At 37.4% G+C, this 17,716-nt stretch overlaps 1 protein-coding gene across 2 annotated transcripts; it reads right to left on the bottom strand.

Annotated features, from left to right (window-relative positions):
* Positions 1-67: 67 nt before the first annotated feature.
* On the bottom strand, positions 68-15,252 carry LOC105441618 (protein MNN4). 2 transcript variants are annotated; one of them, XM_030989543.1, is made up of 14 exons: positions 15,137-15,252; positions 14,414-14,635; positions 13,866-13,909; positions 12,808-12,837; positions 11,186-11,231; positions 9,925-10,029; positions 9,023-9,142; positions 6,463-6,654; positions 4,305-4,496; positions 3,673-3,716; positions 3,308-3,334; positions 2,891-2,936; positions 2,298-2,417; positions 68-1,734 (listed from the first exon to the last, which is right to left on the bottom strand). In XM_030989543.1, exons 1-14 carry the CDS (start codon positions 15,239-15,241, stop codon positions 1,699-1,701), a joined length of 1,329 nt encoding a protein of 442 aa, XP_030845403.1. In that variant the 5' UTR covers positions 15,242-15,252; the 3' UTR covers positions 68-1,698. The 2 variants fall into 2 exon arrangements, with proteins under 2 accessions (XP_030845403.1, XP_030845404.1); XM_030989544.1 differs by lacking the exon at positions 3,308-3,334.
* Positions 15,253-17,716: the final 2,464 nt, after the last annotated feature.

The following is a 17,716-nucleotide window of genomic DNA, read 5'->3' as shown; positions in this document are numbered from 1 at the left end:
AGTATAAGCATCACGTAGCAATAATTAATCCTAATTATAAAATCTGGACATTAGTTATACAGAGCTATTTGGGTTTTGCATCATTTTTAATCAAAGACTAACATAAATCTAATTTACTCAAAAACATTTTGATTATTGTTTACAATGGTCACAATATAGATGTGATATCTGGAAATTACTCCAGATATACATGTTTTCCAATAAACAGTATAGTTACGGTTCATATGGAAATGACATGCGTATGTAGAGTCATCAGTTTAGCAACTGTGCTGCATATACACCTTTCACAGATGATGTTAGAAAACTCTTTAAACTTATGCTGTCTATGCACGGATTGCGCTCTGCCGAACCAAAAAAAAAATAAATACATGTAACTGAAATTAATCATACATACAAGAGTACACAAATACTTGTCTGTTCACAGAAGCTCTTTCTTTAGGGTTTGGTGTTGTGTAAGTGTGAGTTTCTCACAGTGACATATAAAGGTATTTTACTGTTTTTACCAGAGTACTTTCACAGTTTTCAGGAACCAAAATCGCTTACTCCCCTTTACATGTACATGTAGGCAGAAAGGCAAAACATGTTCTATTGTCGTTTTGTGCTATGCTTTCTTATGGGAAATACCTCACTCGGATACTACATATACCTGTTTTGCAATGTAATAAAGAAGTAATAATGCTACACGTACAGCGTTTACTAAGGGGTACATACAAGTGTATATGTCCCATAAGAATTATTGAATTGTATAATAGAATTGTGACCATAAATGAAAATATCACTTCATTTACTGTTTTGTTCGATTCAAGCACAAGCAGGGTTATCAGCTTGATACAGTCAACATATTGAGGGTTCAGTGACACAAAGACATAATTCCATATTTTACCAAAATGAGTATTTGATGTCGAAATGTTCAGAAAAATGTGGGCTTTCCAGGAAACACAAAGACGTAAACTCCACCCAACACTCTATTGAAGACAATGGCTAGTGAAACATAGACTTAACTCCTTAAGGCCCAAGTGCTCAGTGACACATAAGCCACTTTTTCTCAAAATAGAGTTGCGTCTTTGTGTCACTGACCCATCGATATATACTAAAATCTTAGATAAGGTTGGTGACATATGGGACAAAATAGCTTGGCCTGGAATTGTACTATAATATTCACTTATTAAACCAAAAGAATATCAATACGCAATTGTAACAGCAAATGATATATTCAAAGAATAATATAGAATATAGGTAGGTTGTACGCGTACTTTCAAATAGCAGAGTTTCAGAACAGTATAAAGAGCATACATGCAGATGCTACAAGATTCACATACAAGAATGTGCATATAAATTTGCAAAGATCTTGGATCAAGCTAAAACAATAGACAATACCAAAGAACGTTGTGTAAATAAAAAACAGCAAGCTACTGATTAGACACTCTACATTAAATCATCATTGTCCTTAAACGTGTAGTGTTTCAATCAATCACAAGTTTGTATGACACAGATTACATTCGATTAGACACTCTAAAACAAATCCTTGTCGTTAAAACCCCCTTATACGTGTAGTGTTTCAATCAATCACAAGTTTGTATGACACAGATTACTACAAAGAATAAATATAATCTTAAAGCTAATGTATATCATGTATGACAAAGTTAGATAGTTTGGTCATCTCCGTTCAGATTCCAGTTCCATCAGGTGTCGCCCACTTTACTTGTAAATGTTGACCTTAGCAGGAGTTGACTTCTGTTATGGAAATAAATGAAAGGAGAAGATCAAAGAACCATGAATCAAGATAAGAATCATGAATCCCCCCTTAGGTATGTCCTCATCAGCTCGCGATTGCCAAATAGCTTGCTATTTCTGATTTGGGAAATAAGCCCAAAGTTACAAATCAAGACTTCATCAGCTTGAGACTCGAGCTCGAGATATTTTGCTCAGCGTACGCTTAAATTTCAGATAGAACATACATGGCATATTCATAATTCCTGCAAAGTTCTACAGAATTCAATGTTGGCTGCAAAAGGGACATAGTATCTTTAAAAACAGCTTTTTAAACTTGTTATTGAGACAGGGCCCTGATAAATTCTGCAAAGTATGAAACCTGAAAAGGGAAGAATACAACAGCCTGAAAACCGTATTCTTTCCATTTTCCATGATGTATTTTTAAAAATATTCTTCCAAAATAACATAAAGGATTATAAATCTCACATATAAGTTTTCACCTACAACTGAGCTTGACCTTCTCTTTGAAATATAAGTGGTAAGTTAGGCCTAAAGCACTGAACACGATGATTAAAGTGACTTACCTTTGGTGGGGAGTCTGTAGAGTCTCCTCCCCCAGAAAACATGGCCAAGCGCCCTCGTACCCCACCCTCTGAGGCTATGCCACCTCGCTCCTTAGGCTTGAAAGATTTGCCCACGTCATTCTGAAAAAAGAAGATGAAATGCCAATTTTGTTTCGCTTTCAGCTACCCGACATGGAATAAAATGAGTTTAATCTTGAGTTACATGTACATATATTATACAAATAATACACAGCAGTGAGGGCATTAGTAAGAATTACCAACACAAGGTACCTTTGGAACAGTCTAACTTGCCCAAGGCGATAGCCGAGGGTGTTTGGACTGTTTTGAAGGTACTGAGTGTGGGTAATTTTACTAATGCCCGAACAAAATGATGTGTATTATTTGTTTTAAAAGATTATGTTTTATATGTTTATAAAATGATGTTTTATAACATTATTTGGATAATGACCGGTCATTATCAAAATTACGTGTTAGGCAAAATAAATGCCTGGTCATGTGTACGCTCTCAACCAATCATTTGTTTAGGATCCACGTCATCATCTTATAAATGTATATATACTTCAGGTTTATAACCAAATGAGATAATAATTTACCTGTTTCTTAGGTGTCCAAGAACCTCCATCTTTCATCTTGCTCACACTTAAGGAAAAATGACAAGAAAACGGAAATAGATTGAGATCCCTATTCAGCATTTTAACAGCTAAAAAATCACCCTCCCCCCAAAAATAATAACAAAGGTGTTTAGGATATCGAGGTTTCATGTTAACACGAAAATCTAGATGTACAGGTTAAACACCTTCCCTCATATAACTTGAAAACATCCCTTTCCTCGATTCAAATTTTAAAAGTTACATCATTTCTTTATTCTCAGTTTGTCAGTTAATGTGTAAAGTTAATGTGTTTAGTTGTTTCCTTCTTGACACAATTAAGGACAAATTTAATATTTTATAATTATATAAGCAATATTCAAATATCATACAAATGTTTTTTATGGTTTCAATAATACTTACATCCCAGAGCTTACTGCTGGAGAAGACCTGTAACAAAAGAAAATAAATGCATCCAATAATTGTTTTAATTAAAAAAAAACAAGAGAGAACACAATTTTTGTAATTCAATTTATTTTTCACATTAAAAAGCTACATCTACACAAAGATGCTTGGGGATATTGAGGATAAAAATCATATCAAATGTTCTAGATCACAAATTTTTCTATTTGTGGAAAAAAAAAAAACATCTCATGTGATTGATATTCATGGCAAATAAGTTGCAATTAATCGTAACTGTTTATGAGACGGGGCCCTGATTTATACAATATTCACTATGTGCTTCTCGGAGTAAAAAGTTGAAAATATGAGACTTCATGGTAACGTACTTGGTACTCTTCAAGACTCCAACCCGTTCATCTAGTTCATTTAGCTGTTGAAAGAAAAACATAAACAAGTAATAAAGAGGTAATTAGATGGAACTTTGACTGCCCGCAGTCAAAAATGAAGGCTCCGCCATAGAGCGGTTTTTTTCAAACAGGTTCTCAGAATATCGTGATTACAAGCTATTTTTCATTATAAGTATACATGGCTCTGCAAGATAATACATGTCTTGAGTTTGATAGTAATCCATCTGTCGGTTCTGATGATAATACATTCACAAGCTATTTATAGGCATACATAACGAGCCCATGACCTTTGACCTTATGACCCTAAAATCTAAACAGTTCATTGGCTGTGCAAGATACATAAACAGTATTAATACTGATTATGCTACCCTGGTTAAACCAGACATACACATATAACTATCATCATAATTAAATTTATGACATAATTACTACATTCAAACCTGCTTTAGTGACCACCTGTATAGAAAGACCACCTGCCTACAAAGACCACATTTTTTGTTTCCCTTGAAAATGGTTTCTCATTGAAACATGTACTAATGGAACCTGTCTACAAAGACCACTTTTTGTGTTTCCCTTGGGTGGTCACCATAGACAGGTTTCACTGTACTTACATAGTACTCATTCTTCTTCTTCTGTTCATCGAGATCAAAGACATCACCCAAGGTAGTCTTGAGCTGGTTATAGAGGTCGTTGGCAAAGTTACGCAACTCAGCTTCCGTGGTCGTGCTTGAGATGGTCATCGTTGGGACCCGGTCAGCGAGGGTTTGTTCACGATTCTTAGCCTTCTGCTGTGATACAACTTTCTGTAAGGCAAATCCAAGATGTCAAGATGGGTGGAAAAATAAGTGACTTTTTCCCTTAAACTTTTAATGTACTGGCAAATAAAACTGCACTTTTCTAACAAATTTTTAAAAAAATTATAAACTAATTATTTGCCCAATGTAGGTCTGTGTCGGCACATAGCAATGCCTTTGCAGAACCGTGTAATGGGAACATTGTAAACAATAATATTGCACAAGTGACAACCCTATACAACATTTGAGCTCTAAAGAACTTGTTCGGACTAAGAATTGCAGTGCTTGTGTTCCTAAAACAGAAACGAATGGCCTCGTGAGAAGTTTAATCATGTACTATACATGTTAGTCCCAATTTGAAAAGGAAATTAAAATTTTCAGTAAAAAAAAAAAATTGGCACTTAATTTATATTTTAGTTTAATTTATAATAATAATATTGTGTTGTTACCCAGGGTAGCCTCATCAGTATTTTAACATACTCCTCGAGGCACCTGCATATTATCATCTTATTACCCTGGCTTTAGCCAAGCTACCATAAGGCGTTCAAGCTTTCAAGGAATGTCACTCCTACCGGGCACCCATTTATAACACCAGCTTACAAAGTCTTACAAAGAGTTGATAATAAGTTGCGATTGATATCAATTGCAAACTTGCGATTGATTTGGATCAATCGCAACTCTTTGCAAGATGGGTTGTAAATTGTAGATTAATATCTTGCCAAAGGACATTATAACCTGGGCAGGACTGGAACTGCAAACCATGTGATTCACAGTCCAGCTATGTATCCACTAGACCACAACACAAAAAATGTTCAAAAACTTGTGACGTATGACTTTAAACTAGATGGAACTTCGACTGCGCGCAGTCGAAAATGATGCCTCCGTCATAGAGCAAGTTTACAAACCAAAACAGAAGAAATTTTTCAAATTCAAGTTTCATTGTAATCCATTAACAGGTTCTCAGAATATCGTGATTACAAGCAATTTCTCATATACATATATGACCCTTTGATGTTTGACCTCATGACCCTAAAATCTACTCAGTTCATTGGCTCTGCAAGATGTCCTGAGTTAAATAGTAATCCATCTGTCAGTTCTAATGAGAATGCGTTCACAAGCTAATTTTGCATACATAATGAGCCCATGACATTTGACCTTTGACCTCATGACCCAAGAATCTACTCAGTTCATTGACTCTGCAAGATACATATATGATCTAAGTTTGGCAGGAATCCATCAATCTGTTCTAATGAAAATGCGATCACAAGCTATTTTGCATACATAATGAGCCGCATGACCTTTGACCTTGACCTCATGACCCCAAAATCTAATCAGTTCATCGGCTCTGCAAGTAACATACATGACCTAAGTTTGGCAGGAATCCATCAATCGGCTCTTGAGATAACGCGATCACGAGCTGTTTTTGCATACATAATGAGCCCCGTGACCTTTGACCTCGTGACCCCAAAGTCTAATCAGTTCATCGGCTCTGCAAGATACATACATGATCAAAGTTTGGCAGGAATCCATAATCGGTTCTTGAGATAACGCGATCACGAGCTGTTTTTGCATATATAATGAGCCCTGTGACCTTTGACCTTTGACCTCGTGACCCCAAAATCTAATCAGTTCATCGGCTCTGCAAGATACATACATGACCAAAGTTTGGCAGGAATCCATCAATCGATTCTTGAGATAACGCGATCACGAGCTGTTTTTGCATATATAATGAGCCCTGTGACCTTTGACCTTTGACCTCGTGACCCCAAAATCTAATCAGTTCATCGGCTCTGCAAGATACATACATGATCAAAGTTTGGCAGGAATCCATCAATCGGTTCTTCAGATAACGCGATCACGAGAACGGGACGTACGGACGGACGGACGTACGGACGTACGGACGGACGGACAACCCGAAAACATACTGCCTCCGGCTACTTCGTAACGGAGGCATAAAAATGGGCGGGGGACTCACAGAGATGTTGATGGGGGCTCCAGAAGGGTTTATCATGTTCCTTCTAGCCTTCTCCTTCTCCTCCTTCTCTCTCTTCAGTCGTTCTCTTTCCTCCGCCTGCTTCTTACGCTCCTCTTCAGCTTTCTTCTGTCTCTCCTCCTGGAGTTGCTCCATCTTACTCATCTCCACCTCCCTCTTCTTACGATTCTCCTCCTGAAAGGAGAAAAAGAAGGGTCCACAGGGGCTTAAGGTTTAAAAATCAGTGACAGAGTGAGCAAGGAAGTGAGATTGAGTGAGTGGGTGAGTGAGGAAGTGGGAGTGAGAGAGTGGGGAGTGAGTGAAAGTTAGTGAGAGCGAGTGTGTGAGTGGGTGAGTGGGTGAGTGAGGAAGTGGGAGTGAGAGAGTGGGGAGTGAGTGAAAGTTAGTGAGAGCGAGTGTGTGAGTGGGTGAGTGAGGAAGTGAGAGTGAGAGAGTGGGGAGTGAGTGAAAGTTAGTGAGAGCGAGTGTGTGAGTGGGTGAGTGGGTGAGTGAGGAAGTGGGAGTGAGAGAGTGGGGAGTGAGTGAACGTTAGTGAGAGCGAGTGTGTGAGTGGGTGAGTGGGTGAGTGAGGAAGTGGGAGTGAGAGAGTGGGGAGTGAGTGAAAGTTAGTGAGAGCGAGTGTGTGAGTGGGTGAGTGGGTGAGTGAGGAAGTGGGAGTGAGAGAGTGGGGAGTGAGTGAAAGTTAGTGAGAGCGAGTGTGTGAGTGGGTGAGTGGGTGAGTGAGGAAGTGGGAGTGAGAGAGTGGGGAGTGAGTGAACGTTAGTGAGAGCGAGTGTGTGAGTGGGTGAGTGGGTGAGTGAGGAAGTGGGAGTGAGAGAGTGGGGAGTGAGTGAAAGTTAGTGAGAGCGAGTGTGTGAGTGGGTGAGTGGGTGAGTGAGGAAGTGAGAGTGAGAGAGTGGGGAGTGAGTGAAAGTTAGTGAGAGCGAGTGTGTGAGTGGGTGAGTGGGTGAGTGAGGAAGTGAGAGTGAGAGAGTGGGGAGTGAGTGAACGTTAGTGAGAGCGAGTGTGTGAGTGGGTGAGTGAGGAAGTGAGAGTGAGAGAGTGGGGAGTGAGTGAAATTTAGTGAGAGCGAGTGTGTGAGTGGGTGAGTGAGGAAGTGAGAGTGAGAGAGTGGGGAGTGAGTGAAAGTTAGTGAGAGTGAGTGTGTGAGTGGGTGAGTGAGTGAGGGTCCACAGAGTTTTAAACATGTACAGCGACATGTTTGAAAATCAGCTACAGGTTAATATTCATTCCAAACAAAAATTATTTATGATATATATCGAGGGGTCAGTGACATAAAGACTAACTCCATTTTGGCCATTTTGAGAAAAAGTGGCTTATGTGTCACTGAGCACTTGGGCCTTAAGGAGTTAAGTCTATGCTTCACTAGCCATTGACTTCAATTTGGTGTTGGGTGGAGTTAAGTCTTTGTGTTTCCTGGAAATCCCACATTTTGCTGAACATTTTGATATCAAATACACATTTTGGCAAAATATGGTGTTACGTCTTTTTGTCACTGAACCCTCAATATTTAGTCATAAAATTTGGTTGAAAACGCTAAAAAATATGGAACAGATTGCACCAGAGTAACAAGCCCTGAACTCCAGCCACAAGAAATATCATGCTTCCCATATATCACTTCATACTTTTCCCAGTTCCAATTTTTGGTTTGAGGACCACCTGGGCATCACCTCTTTATACACTGAGATAGATAGAACAAACTGTATTGAAATTAAGTGCACACTATCCCATCAAAGAATTGCTGTGTTTATGTTTCTCCATGCAGTATTACTGTACGTGTATTATGATTGTAAATGCCCTTTTAAAGTCTACTGCTAGAATTGTTTGTTTAATCTCATGTTATCATACCACGTAACATGATGAACCATGCAGAAATGAGAGAGTGCATGACTGAGCGAGTGATTGAGAGAGGGAGTGGGTGAGACGGATCGAGAGTGGGTGGATGGGTGAGTGTGCCAGTGATTGAATGAGTGAGACTGAGTGAGACTGAGTAATTGAGAGAGGGAGTGAGAGAGAGGGAGAGTGAGTGAGAGGGAGAGTGAGTGAGTGGACGTATGAGTGAGAGTGAGTGGGTGAGTAGGTGAGATTGAGTTAGTGTGAGTGAGTAAAGGAGTGAGTGAGGGAGTAAACAAGTGTGAGTGAGAGTGGGCGAGTGGGTGAGTTAGAGAGTGACAGTGAGGAAGTGAGTAAGGGAGTGAGCAAGTGTAAGTGAGATTGAGTGACTGGGTTGATGAGTGAGTGGGTTAATGGATGAGTGTGAGTGAGAGAGTATGTGAGTGAAGAGGTGATTGAGTAAGGGATTGAGTGATGGAGTGAGTGTGTTTGAGAGTGAGAAAGGGAGTGAGGAGTGAGTTGGTGAGTGTTTCCTTTTTTCAAGGACTTACAAATAACCCACTAACCTGCTGAATTTTAGTATACGAAAATGGTTGATTTTCTAAAATCTGTCAAGGGGGGCAAACAAGCCCCCCACTCACCCCATTAGCCCCCACCCCCTCCCCTTCCCACCCCTCTTGCTCCTCCTTCAAATGTGGTACGAACTAACCCTCTGTTGTTTGAATTTCTCAGCATCTCTCTTATTAGCCTCTAGGTCCTCTTTCAGTTGATCTGGAGTGCTGTATGTTATCTTGATCGGCTCCTTTTTTAGATTCTTGTCTGGGGTCTCCTGAAAAATATTTATTTAAAAACACAGAATTCATCACAAATTGAACATAAATTGGGTAAGTAAAACACCTATATGTTTATTAAATGTATGATTTTGCGAACTAGAAACTTGTTTAATAAATAACGATTCAGAACAATATAAAATCAATATAATGGAATGTTATCCTCAAACATTTGCTATATGTGTTAGCATGACTTCATTCATTTCATCACAACAGCGTGCATTACATTTTGCATTTCTTTTACAGAAGAGCAATAAAAAATCAGTATAAAAAAAAATAATACTCCTAATATATTTGCTGTGAATGTGAACATGAATTCTTTAATTTCCTTACCATAGTGCAAGAAGAAATATAAATATAAAACGTTACTTCAATATATTTGCTTTGAGTGTAAACTCGAATGCCTTCATTCCTAATATCCCAGCTCAATATAAAATTGTGATATTAAACGTAACTCTAAACTCTTCTTTCCTCTGTGTGTGATTATTTCCTTACCCGCCCCCCCCACTCAGTGTTATGTAGGGTACGCATATGCGTGTTCCAAGCGACCCCCCCCCTTTTCAGCAAAAGTCCGGTGTGTAGAGTCAATACGAGTTGACCTTTTTCTTTTGTTATACGAGCCTTTTTCAGCACCCCCCCCCTTTTCAGCAAAAGTCTGGAGTGTAAAGTCGATACGGGTCGACCTTTTTCTTTTGTTACGAAAAGGACATTTTGGTAACAAGCATGGGGTCCGTCCGTTCTCGGAGTGGGGGGGCGGGGGGGGGGGGCCGGGTTTCCTTACCGCATCCTTCTTGAGGTTGTTCTGAAGCTTTTGAAGCCTGTCTGCAATGTGACCAGTAGAGGGCAGGCTTGCCTTGAGATCTACATTCTGCTTCTGTTTGGCAGCCTATTATATAAAATAGCAACGTCACAGTTTATGAAGGAATATCAATAAATAAAAGAAACAAACCTATGAGTGTAACAAAAATAAAGACTTTGACTTTGGTGATCAATACACATTGATTAGAGAGAAACTTGTCTAATATGAGCAGGGAATGTGAAAACCCAAAACACACTTCTTTTTGAACATCTATAAAATAAAATAGGAAACTTATTCTAAAATTAACATATCATTTGATCAATCTAAACAGCAAAAGAACAAATTAAAAGGAAGCATTTAAAAAAAAAATTACGGTGGTGAAAGATTTATTTTAAGGTACAAACCAAAATCTAGTATTGGCAAATTTTGTTCTGAGTCAACATTTACATACTTGTATAAAGGATAAGTCAAAACCAAATTAAAAATCAAGAAAACATATTTTCCATCAAATCATTTAGGGTTTTTTCATATATCTATCCATCAAATCTTTTAAGAAACATAATCAAAATACTTTTGCTCTTTAAAAAAATTCGTTGTTGTATCAATCGCATATTTACAAAGTGAAAACTGTTTTAAATTTCACAACATACTTTTAAATAATTGGGGTACATTCACATCTAAGTTAGATATACATTTAAAAAGTAAGAGCAGTAAAACGTTCAGGAAAATTTCTTCCTGATATATAACACATAGAATATTTCTTTCAGAGGGACGTTTAAGAATAATAGGAATTCATTTATTCCAATAAACCAGTATTTAAAACATTTTTATTAGTAATATTTTGATATCAAAGGAAGATTTCTTTATGAAATATTAATTTTTTTTTTTTTTTATCTGATCAATCATGCCCCAATTTTTTGGTTTATTTTTCTTTGCAAATCAATATAAGTGAATTTAATAAATATTGAATAATACAAAAATTAAACAGATAACCAAAAATTCATTTTTTTTTATTTAGGCGTAATGAAATCTTACCAATATTATGTGTTCAAAAAGTTACTTTAGAAAACAAAGGACATTTCGACTCCTGACCAAAATTAAGCTTTTATTTGCTTAAATTCACTTCTCTAACCTTTATCAAAACTTGATCGCAAATAAAAGAAGAATTCAGAGTAACTTGGTAATAAGGTTGGATTTAAAAAAGTAAACCAGTCTACTCTATTTTGAGAGAACATAGCAGTACCTTGTCGTCAAATGTGAATCCCTTTTCCTTCAGCATGCTGACATGCCTATAGTTAGTGGTTAGATGAACAATCCAAATCAAATCATAGCAAATCATAAAATGAAGTCAAATCATAGCAAATCATGAAATTAAGTCAAATCATAACAAATAAATTACATCAAATCAAATCATAGCAAGTTATATTAAATCTTAGCAAATCATGGAACAAATCAAGTCATGCCAAATTAAATAACACCCTGAATTAAATCATGTCAGGAAATAGGTAGTTTCATTCATTTACAAGCTATCAACAATCTAAATATAATTTCATGTTCTATATGTATGTGAGAAATCCATAGTCTGGGGGATGTTTCACAAAGATCCTTATGTTCAACTTATCTATAAGTTGGACTTAAAAGTTATGGAAAGCTGTTAGCATCTTTGTAAATATGTTTCTAGAAGTTATTTTAAAAGGCATAAATAATTAATTCAAATCATTCATATTTTCTATTATCAAGGAGATTTCATGTTCTTGATGTGTATAATTTATGAAAAGTCTAAAATACTTGAATTTTTTATTTGAATATATTTTATTTTAAGGCTACAAATTGCTCTCCATAACAGTTAAGTCCAACTTAGAGTTAAGTTCGACTAATAATCTTGGTACGTTAGAAATCACAAGATAAAGAGTCCTTGCGGACGTTCCATAGTAATGTTTGTGCGATGTGCACACCTCGGCTGCACAGGGCCAGCTGGTTATGTTTTCACAATGCAAAATGCCTTGATTTCTGATATTGTGTATAGTAACTACATTATAAAATGAGATGCATTAATGAAAACAACAGAACATTCACATGACACAATATCATCCATGAACTATATTAGAAACTGATTAATACAAGGGGCAAGCAGAACTTGATCAATGAATGATGTTGTATTGGGAGCCAGTTTGGAGCCAGAAGGGCCTTAACTGACACACTCTAACACAAAGTTAACGCCCTTCTGGCTGTGAATAGACAATAAGCAATCAAATGTTAGAACCCTCATTCCACAAGCAGTACTAAGAAACCAAATCACATGAAATGGAGCAAAAGAGAATGAGTTTTCCCTTCCATAATACCATACAAGTACATGTATATGTAAAAGTAACTCCTAAACTGTTTTCTTTATCATTTTTGCTGTTGTTATTGTTTTCTTTCCCCCTTTTTGTTTGTTTTGTTGCTTCATTTGCACATGCTAAATGATACCCATCTACAAAAGTTTAAGGTTCAGATTTTGATCTTCTAAATTTCTATTTATCAATCTTTGCTGACTTTTTTTCCTTTCAGTGTAAAAGATTCTTCAAAAAGAACCCCAAATTAGGAAAAAATCTTTGCTGTAATTCGCAGTGTTGAAGATCATAAGATTATATGATCTGCACATAAATGAAATCTTTAATGATTCAAATATTTTTGTACTGACTTGTTTGTCATTCATATGCAGAATTTACATACAATCTCAAAAACTAGAGCTGGAGAAAAACTATTTCATAAGATATAGATCTCTATCATTAAGCTTCCTACCATTCGTTAAACACACGAAGATTGTTCTGAAATAGGTTCAGAATTCAGACTGATAATTTAGGAGGAAACAGAGACACTTACCCTTGATCAACAGGGGTAACCTTGACAGTCCTGTATGGTGAGAAAAAAAGTTAGTTTATATAATTATGGTATGGTAAAGATTTTGTCCATGGCAGTACGTATCAATAACTTGAAATCTGAAGTAACTATGGAAAATACATGTATCATGCCTTGTAGTTAGAGAAGCAAAAAGAAGGACATGTACCTAGTGTGGGGGAAAATGATCTGTGACCCCCTATCCCCTCCTTAGCTCTCTTTCTCATGCACTCAGTCACTCACTAGCTCACTCACACACTCTCTCACTCACTCACCCACCCACTCACTCTCTCATTCACTCACTTGTTTTTCCCGCTCACTCACTCACCCACTCACTCACTCACTTACCCACCCACTCACTCTCTCATTCACTCACTCACTCACTCACTCAATCACCCGCCCACCCACCCACCCAATCACTCACTCACTTACTCCCACACACTCGCTCACTCTCACCAACCAACCTACCCACCCAATCACTCACTCACTCCCACGCACGCACTCACTCTCTCTTACCCACCCACCCACTCACTCCCACGCACGCACTCGCTAACTCACTCGCTCACTCTCTCTCACCCACCCAGCCATCCACCCACCCAATCACCCACCCAATCACTCACTCACTCCCACGCACGCACTCACTCTCTCTTACCCACCCACCCACTCACTCCCACGCACGCACTCGCTAACTCACTCGCTCACTCTCTCTCACCCACCCAGCCATCCACCCACCCACTCACTCACTCACCCACCCACTCACTCTCATACTCACACACTCACTCACTCTCTCTCACTCACACACTCACTCCCACTCTCTCTCTCTCACTCACACACTCACTCACTCACTCTCTCTCTCTCTCTCTATTTCTCACTCCCCCTCCCCTTTCTCTCTCTTTCTTACGAAACTTGGTAAGGGAATGAATAATTTAGTTCTTATCGGTTTTATATAGTTCTATCTCCATTTGCCTACAAATATTATTTATGTTCTTATTGTCTTCCTCCTTCTGAATATCAGTCTTTATCATATATTTCAGAATACTTACTTGTGTTTGGCCAGATCTTTGATGCGAGCATTCATCTCATTAAGCTGTAAATATATCAAAGTAGTAAAAACAATTACCTTGAGCATGTGTAAACCTCTCATTCATGACACTATACATGTAAAACTGAAGATGAAACTTGAAGGAACACTAAATCTAATCTAAATTCCAAGTGGAGTAAATAAACAGGCTTCACGTATGGTGCATCTGGAAAAAGTAAAATTATTAACGCACTTTGAAACAATAATGGCTAACATTTACATTAAAAATGGATATTTCTGAAGTGCAAAGAGACATTGTATGATCTGAAATGTTCTGAATACGCCTGATCACCCACAATGGCTCAATGGTAGAGCAGTGGTCTTGTATTAAATCTTGGAGGTCCCAGATTCAAAACCACGTCCTTTGGTAAGGCACTATAAATCTTCATTACCAAGACCCTTGGGGAGGACTTAAAGCTGTCGGTTCCCTGGTTGCTTACTTACAAGCAGAAAAATTCTTTCTTAGCAGTCAGGTAAAATAAACAAACAAATCATCATCAATCTACTTACATCATACTCCTGCCTTTCCTTCCTCTGCTCAAGGTCATACATATCGCTGTACACCTCCACCAGCTTGGCGTGGAGGATCTCTGCAATCTCACGGAGGCGCTCTTCAGAGTCATGGGCGCTGATGCGTATCTGAGGAATGTTCTCCTCCACCCTCTTCTCCCTCTCAGCCATCATCTCGGCGGAAGTCTGCATCTTCTCTTGCTTAGCTCTAGCGATGTTTTCCTGCATATGAGGAAGAAAGGAATAGAATGGCATGAGATGCCAGACATCTAAAACAGAATCATTATATCAAGATATTTAAGTCTTTATTGCTAGCTCTTGTTGCCAGGCTACCCTGGGAAAACAAGACATTGTCATCATCGTCAGCATCATCATCACCAACATCATTAACATCATTGTCATCACCAAAAACAACATCATCATCACCATCAACATCATCGTCATCATCATCGACATCATCGTCATCACCATCAACATCATCATCATCGCCATCATCATCAACATCATTGTCATCACCATCATCATCATCGCTATCAACATTACCATTAATATAATTATTATACTTTCAAAAAGATAAGAAAAAAATCAGTTAATCTCCATACTCCCTGTATAAACCTTGAAGTATACTTTGGGTCGGAATCTACAACTTGGTTAAGGGAGATTTAATTCCCTTCTGACATCATGATATCTCCTACATGTACAACTGTATGTAAATGTACTTACAGCTATGTTGTACTTTGGAATGGAGTACATCGTCTGATTCTCTTCCTCCGCCTTGTTACGTTTAGCCTCAGCCTCTTGACGACGACGCTGGATCTCTTCTCTCATCTTACGAGTTTCCTCCTGTAAGAAGCATTGAACAGAAAACAAACATCAGTGAAGTTAATATCAAATCGCCTGTTAGTTAGGTAAATCATTTACGATCCATTCTCTGATTGGGGGTGATGGTTTGGATTATTCATTGACAAACTTAAAGAAAATCTCACCCCAAAGATCGAATAAATGAAGGTATTCCAGAAAATGAGATGTATTCCTGCCTTTTGATGTACAATATTCATTACGAAAATGTACAAGAGATATTTAAATTGAAGATATTCTTGAAATGATGTAATGCCTTTAAGCATGACATAGGGCAGCCTTTTTCTTGAAAATGTGACGTACCAGGTGAAGTTGTTCATGTATCATGCACCAAGCTTTTAATATTTGGAAAGACTTTTTAAATCGATACCAAAACCTTTACTTTTCAATGAGGAAAAGTCATAGTGGAGAAGAAAAATGTATAACAGGGGAACAATTGAAACTAATTCATTTAAAAATACTAAAATATTGAATTTGACAAATCTATTTCCTTTAAGAGAAACCTTCACACCAGAAGAGGACCAATTAATTTATGCAATTTACGTTCTGGCAATTGTAGAACAAAGGGTAAAAGCAGGTGAATGAAATGCTTCAAAACCATACACACCTGGGAAGCATCCATAAATTTGAATATATAAATAGTTGATGAACAACTTCACATACTCATAGTACTTAACGTTATAAAAAAAATATACTTTAGTGGGGAATCTTGTAGATTAATGGGCAAGAATACAATAAATCTCTCAGAATAAGTAAAGTTATTTCTTGGGGTGGGGTTTCCTTTAAGCCTATGGGAATTAGAGAATTCAGTAGTCAACTGATTAAGAGGAGTCTGGGAGACTTTATGAAGGCACTGCATAAGAACATAAAATGCTGGTGATAGATTGGGAGTATCCTTTAATAGAGATTAGCTGTCTCAATTAAAGCATTTAAAAGAAAGATTAAAAAAATATACAGGTTCCTATATCATTAGGCTTTTATGATTGAAAATTGCATTATCCTCCTTCATTTCATATTGCAGTGTGACCCTTACACATGTATGTAATATTTCTTTTAAATTAAGCAAAGGTTCAACGGTTCAATTTATTCCACTTTCTCAAATACATATACATGTATAATAAAACATAAACAAAACAAAGCGGTGTATTATCAAAATTGGTACAATAAAAATGTTGCAATTATTAAATGATGTACATATGTCCATACTTCTTTAGTGAACATATACATGTACATGTACATTGCATCATTATAAAAGAACTGTAGAAAATATCATCATTCTCTAATTTTTACTGTACATCATAATTTGAGAAAAAGTGGAGGAACCTATAAAAGAAGCAGAGCTTGTGAAGCTATAGGTCCCCTTTTAAAGGGAACCAGTAATTTTGTTTCAGATCCTTAACCCTAATAAGGCCGGGGGGGGGGGCATTATGGCCCCCCCCCCTCCACGATTTTTCCGATTGCTCGGGAACGCATATGGATGGCGCCCCGCCACTCGCTGACTTTTTTCTTTCGAGTCTTGCGCAACTTTTAAAAGAATTTTTTTGAAAATCGAACTGACGGTTAGAAGGTCACGTGACCTTTTGTCATTGCATGTCAGCCCGAAAATCGCTCATTTTCGTGATTTGTGTACAAAACATATGAAAAAGTCATTTTTCCTAAAAACAGATCAAACATGGGTTATTGGGTCTTGTTTAAAGTTTAGGTGGTTGTTTTGGGAGTCAATTTAGTTGAATTGTAGTAAGAAATGAAATAAAACAACAAAAACAATGAAATACATAAGTTAAAAAAACAATGAAATACATAAGAAATTATCAAAACAAGGGATAACATGAGAAAAAAGCTGGCTCTTCCAAATTTTGTTGTCATATTATTATTCAGAATGGTCTAATGAATATATGTAGTGAAAAGGAATGCTTAAATATGAATAATATATGATTTATGGGTAAAAATGTGATTTTTATGACTTTATTAGCATAAATTACCATAAATATGCAAATGAGTGAATTTTTCAAAAAATTGAAATTATCATATTATTCTATACACTTGATATGCGTGCAAATTTTTGCGGCGATCGGCCGCTTCGCGGTCGAGATCTTAAGGGGGGGGGGGGCCATAATGCCCCCCCCGGCCATACTAAGACCTCAAATAGCCCGGCCTTATTAGGGTTAAACAAAGTCGTTGATTTAGCTCATACTGCAATCATAATTATAAACCTTAAGGTCATTCAGGAATCCCATTACTTTTACAAGCAGTTCGCCTGTCTGAATATCGAGATATTTATGATTGGAAATCGAAATTTCATTTTGCGTTTTCCAACGGTTTTCATAACACTACAGTCTATTGGGGAAAGTGAGTATGGTAAAACCGGTCAAAGATTTTCTACTTTTTTGAGGCACTTCATGATAATTTTGAAGCGCAATTTTTTTAGGGCTTCAATATTACACC

This window comes from Strongylocentrotus purpuratus, unplaced genomic scaffold, assembly GCF_000002235.5.
Source record: "Strongylocentrotus purpuratus isolate Spur 01 unplaced genomic scaffold, Spur_5.0 spur5_scaffold_18, whole genome shotgun sequence".
In the NCBI taxonomy this organism is placed as follows: domain Eukaryota; kingdom Metazoa; phylum Echinodermata; class Echinoidea; order Camarodonta; family Strongylocentrotidae; genus Strongylocentrotus; species Strongylocentrotus purpuratus.
Note: the sequence above shows the minus strand (reverse complement) of the source record. Positions and strands in the feature narration are given on the sequence as shown.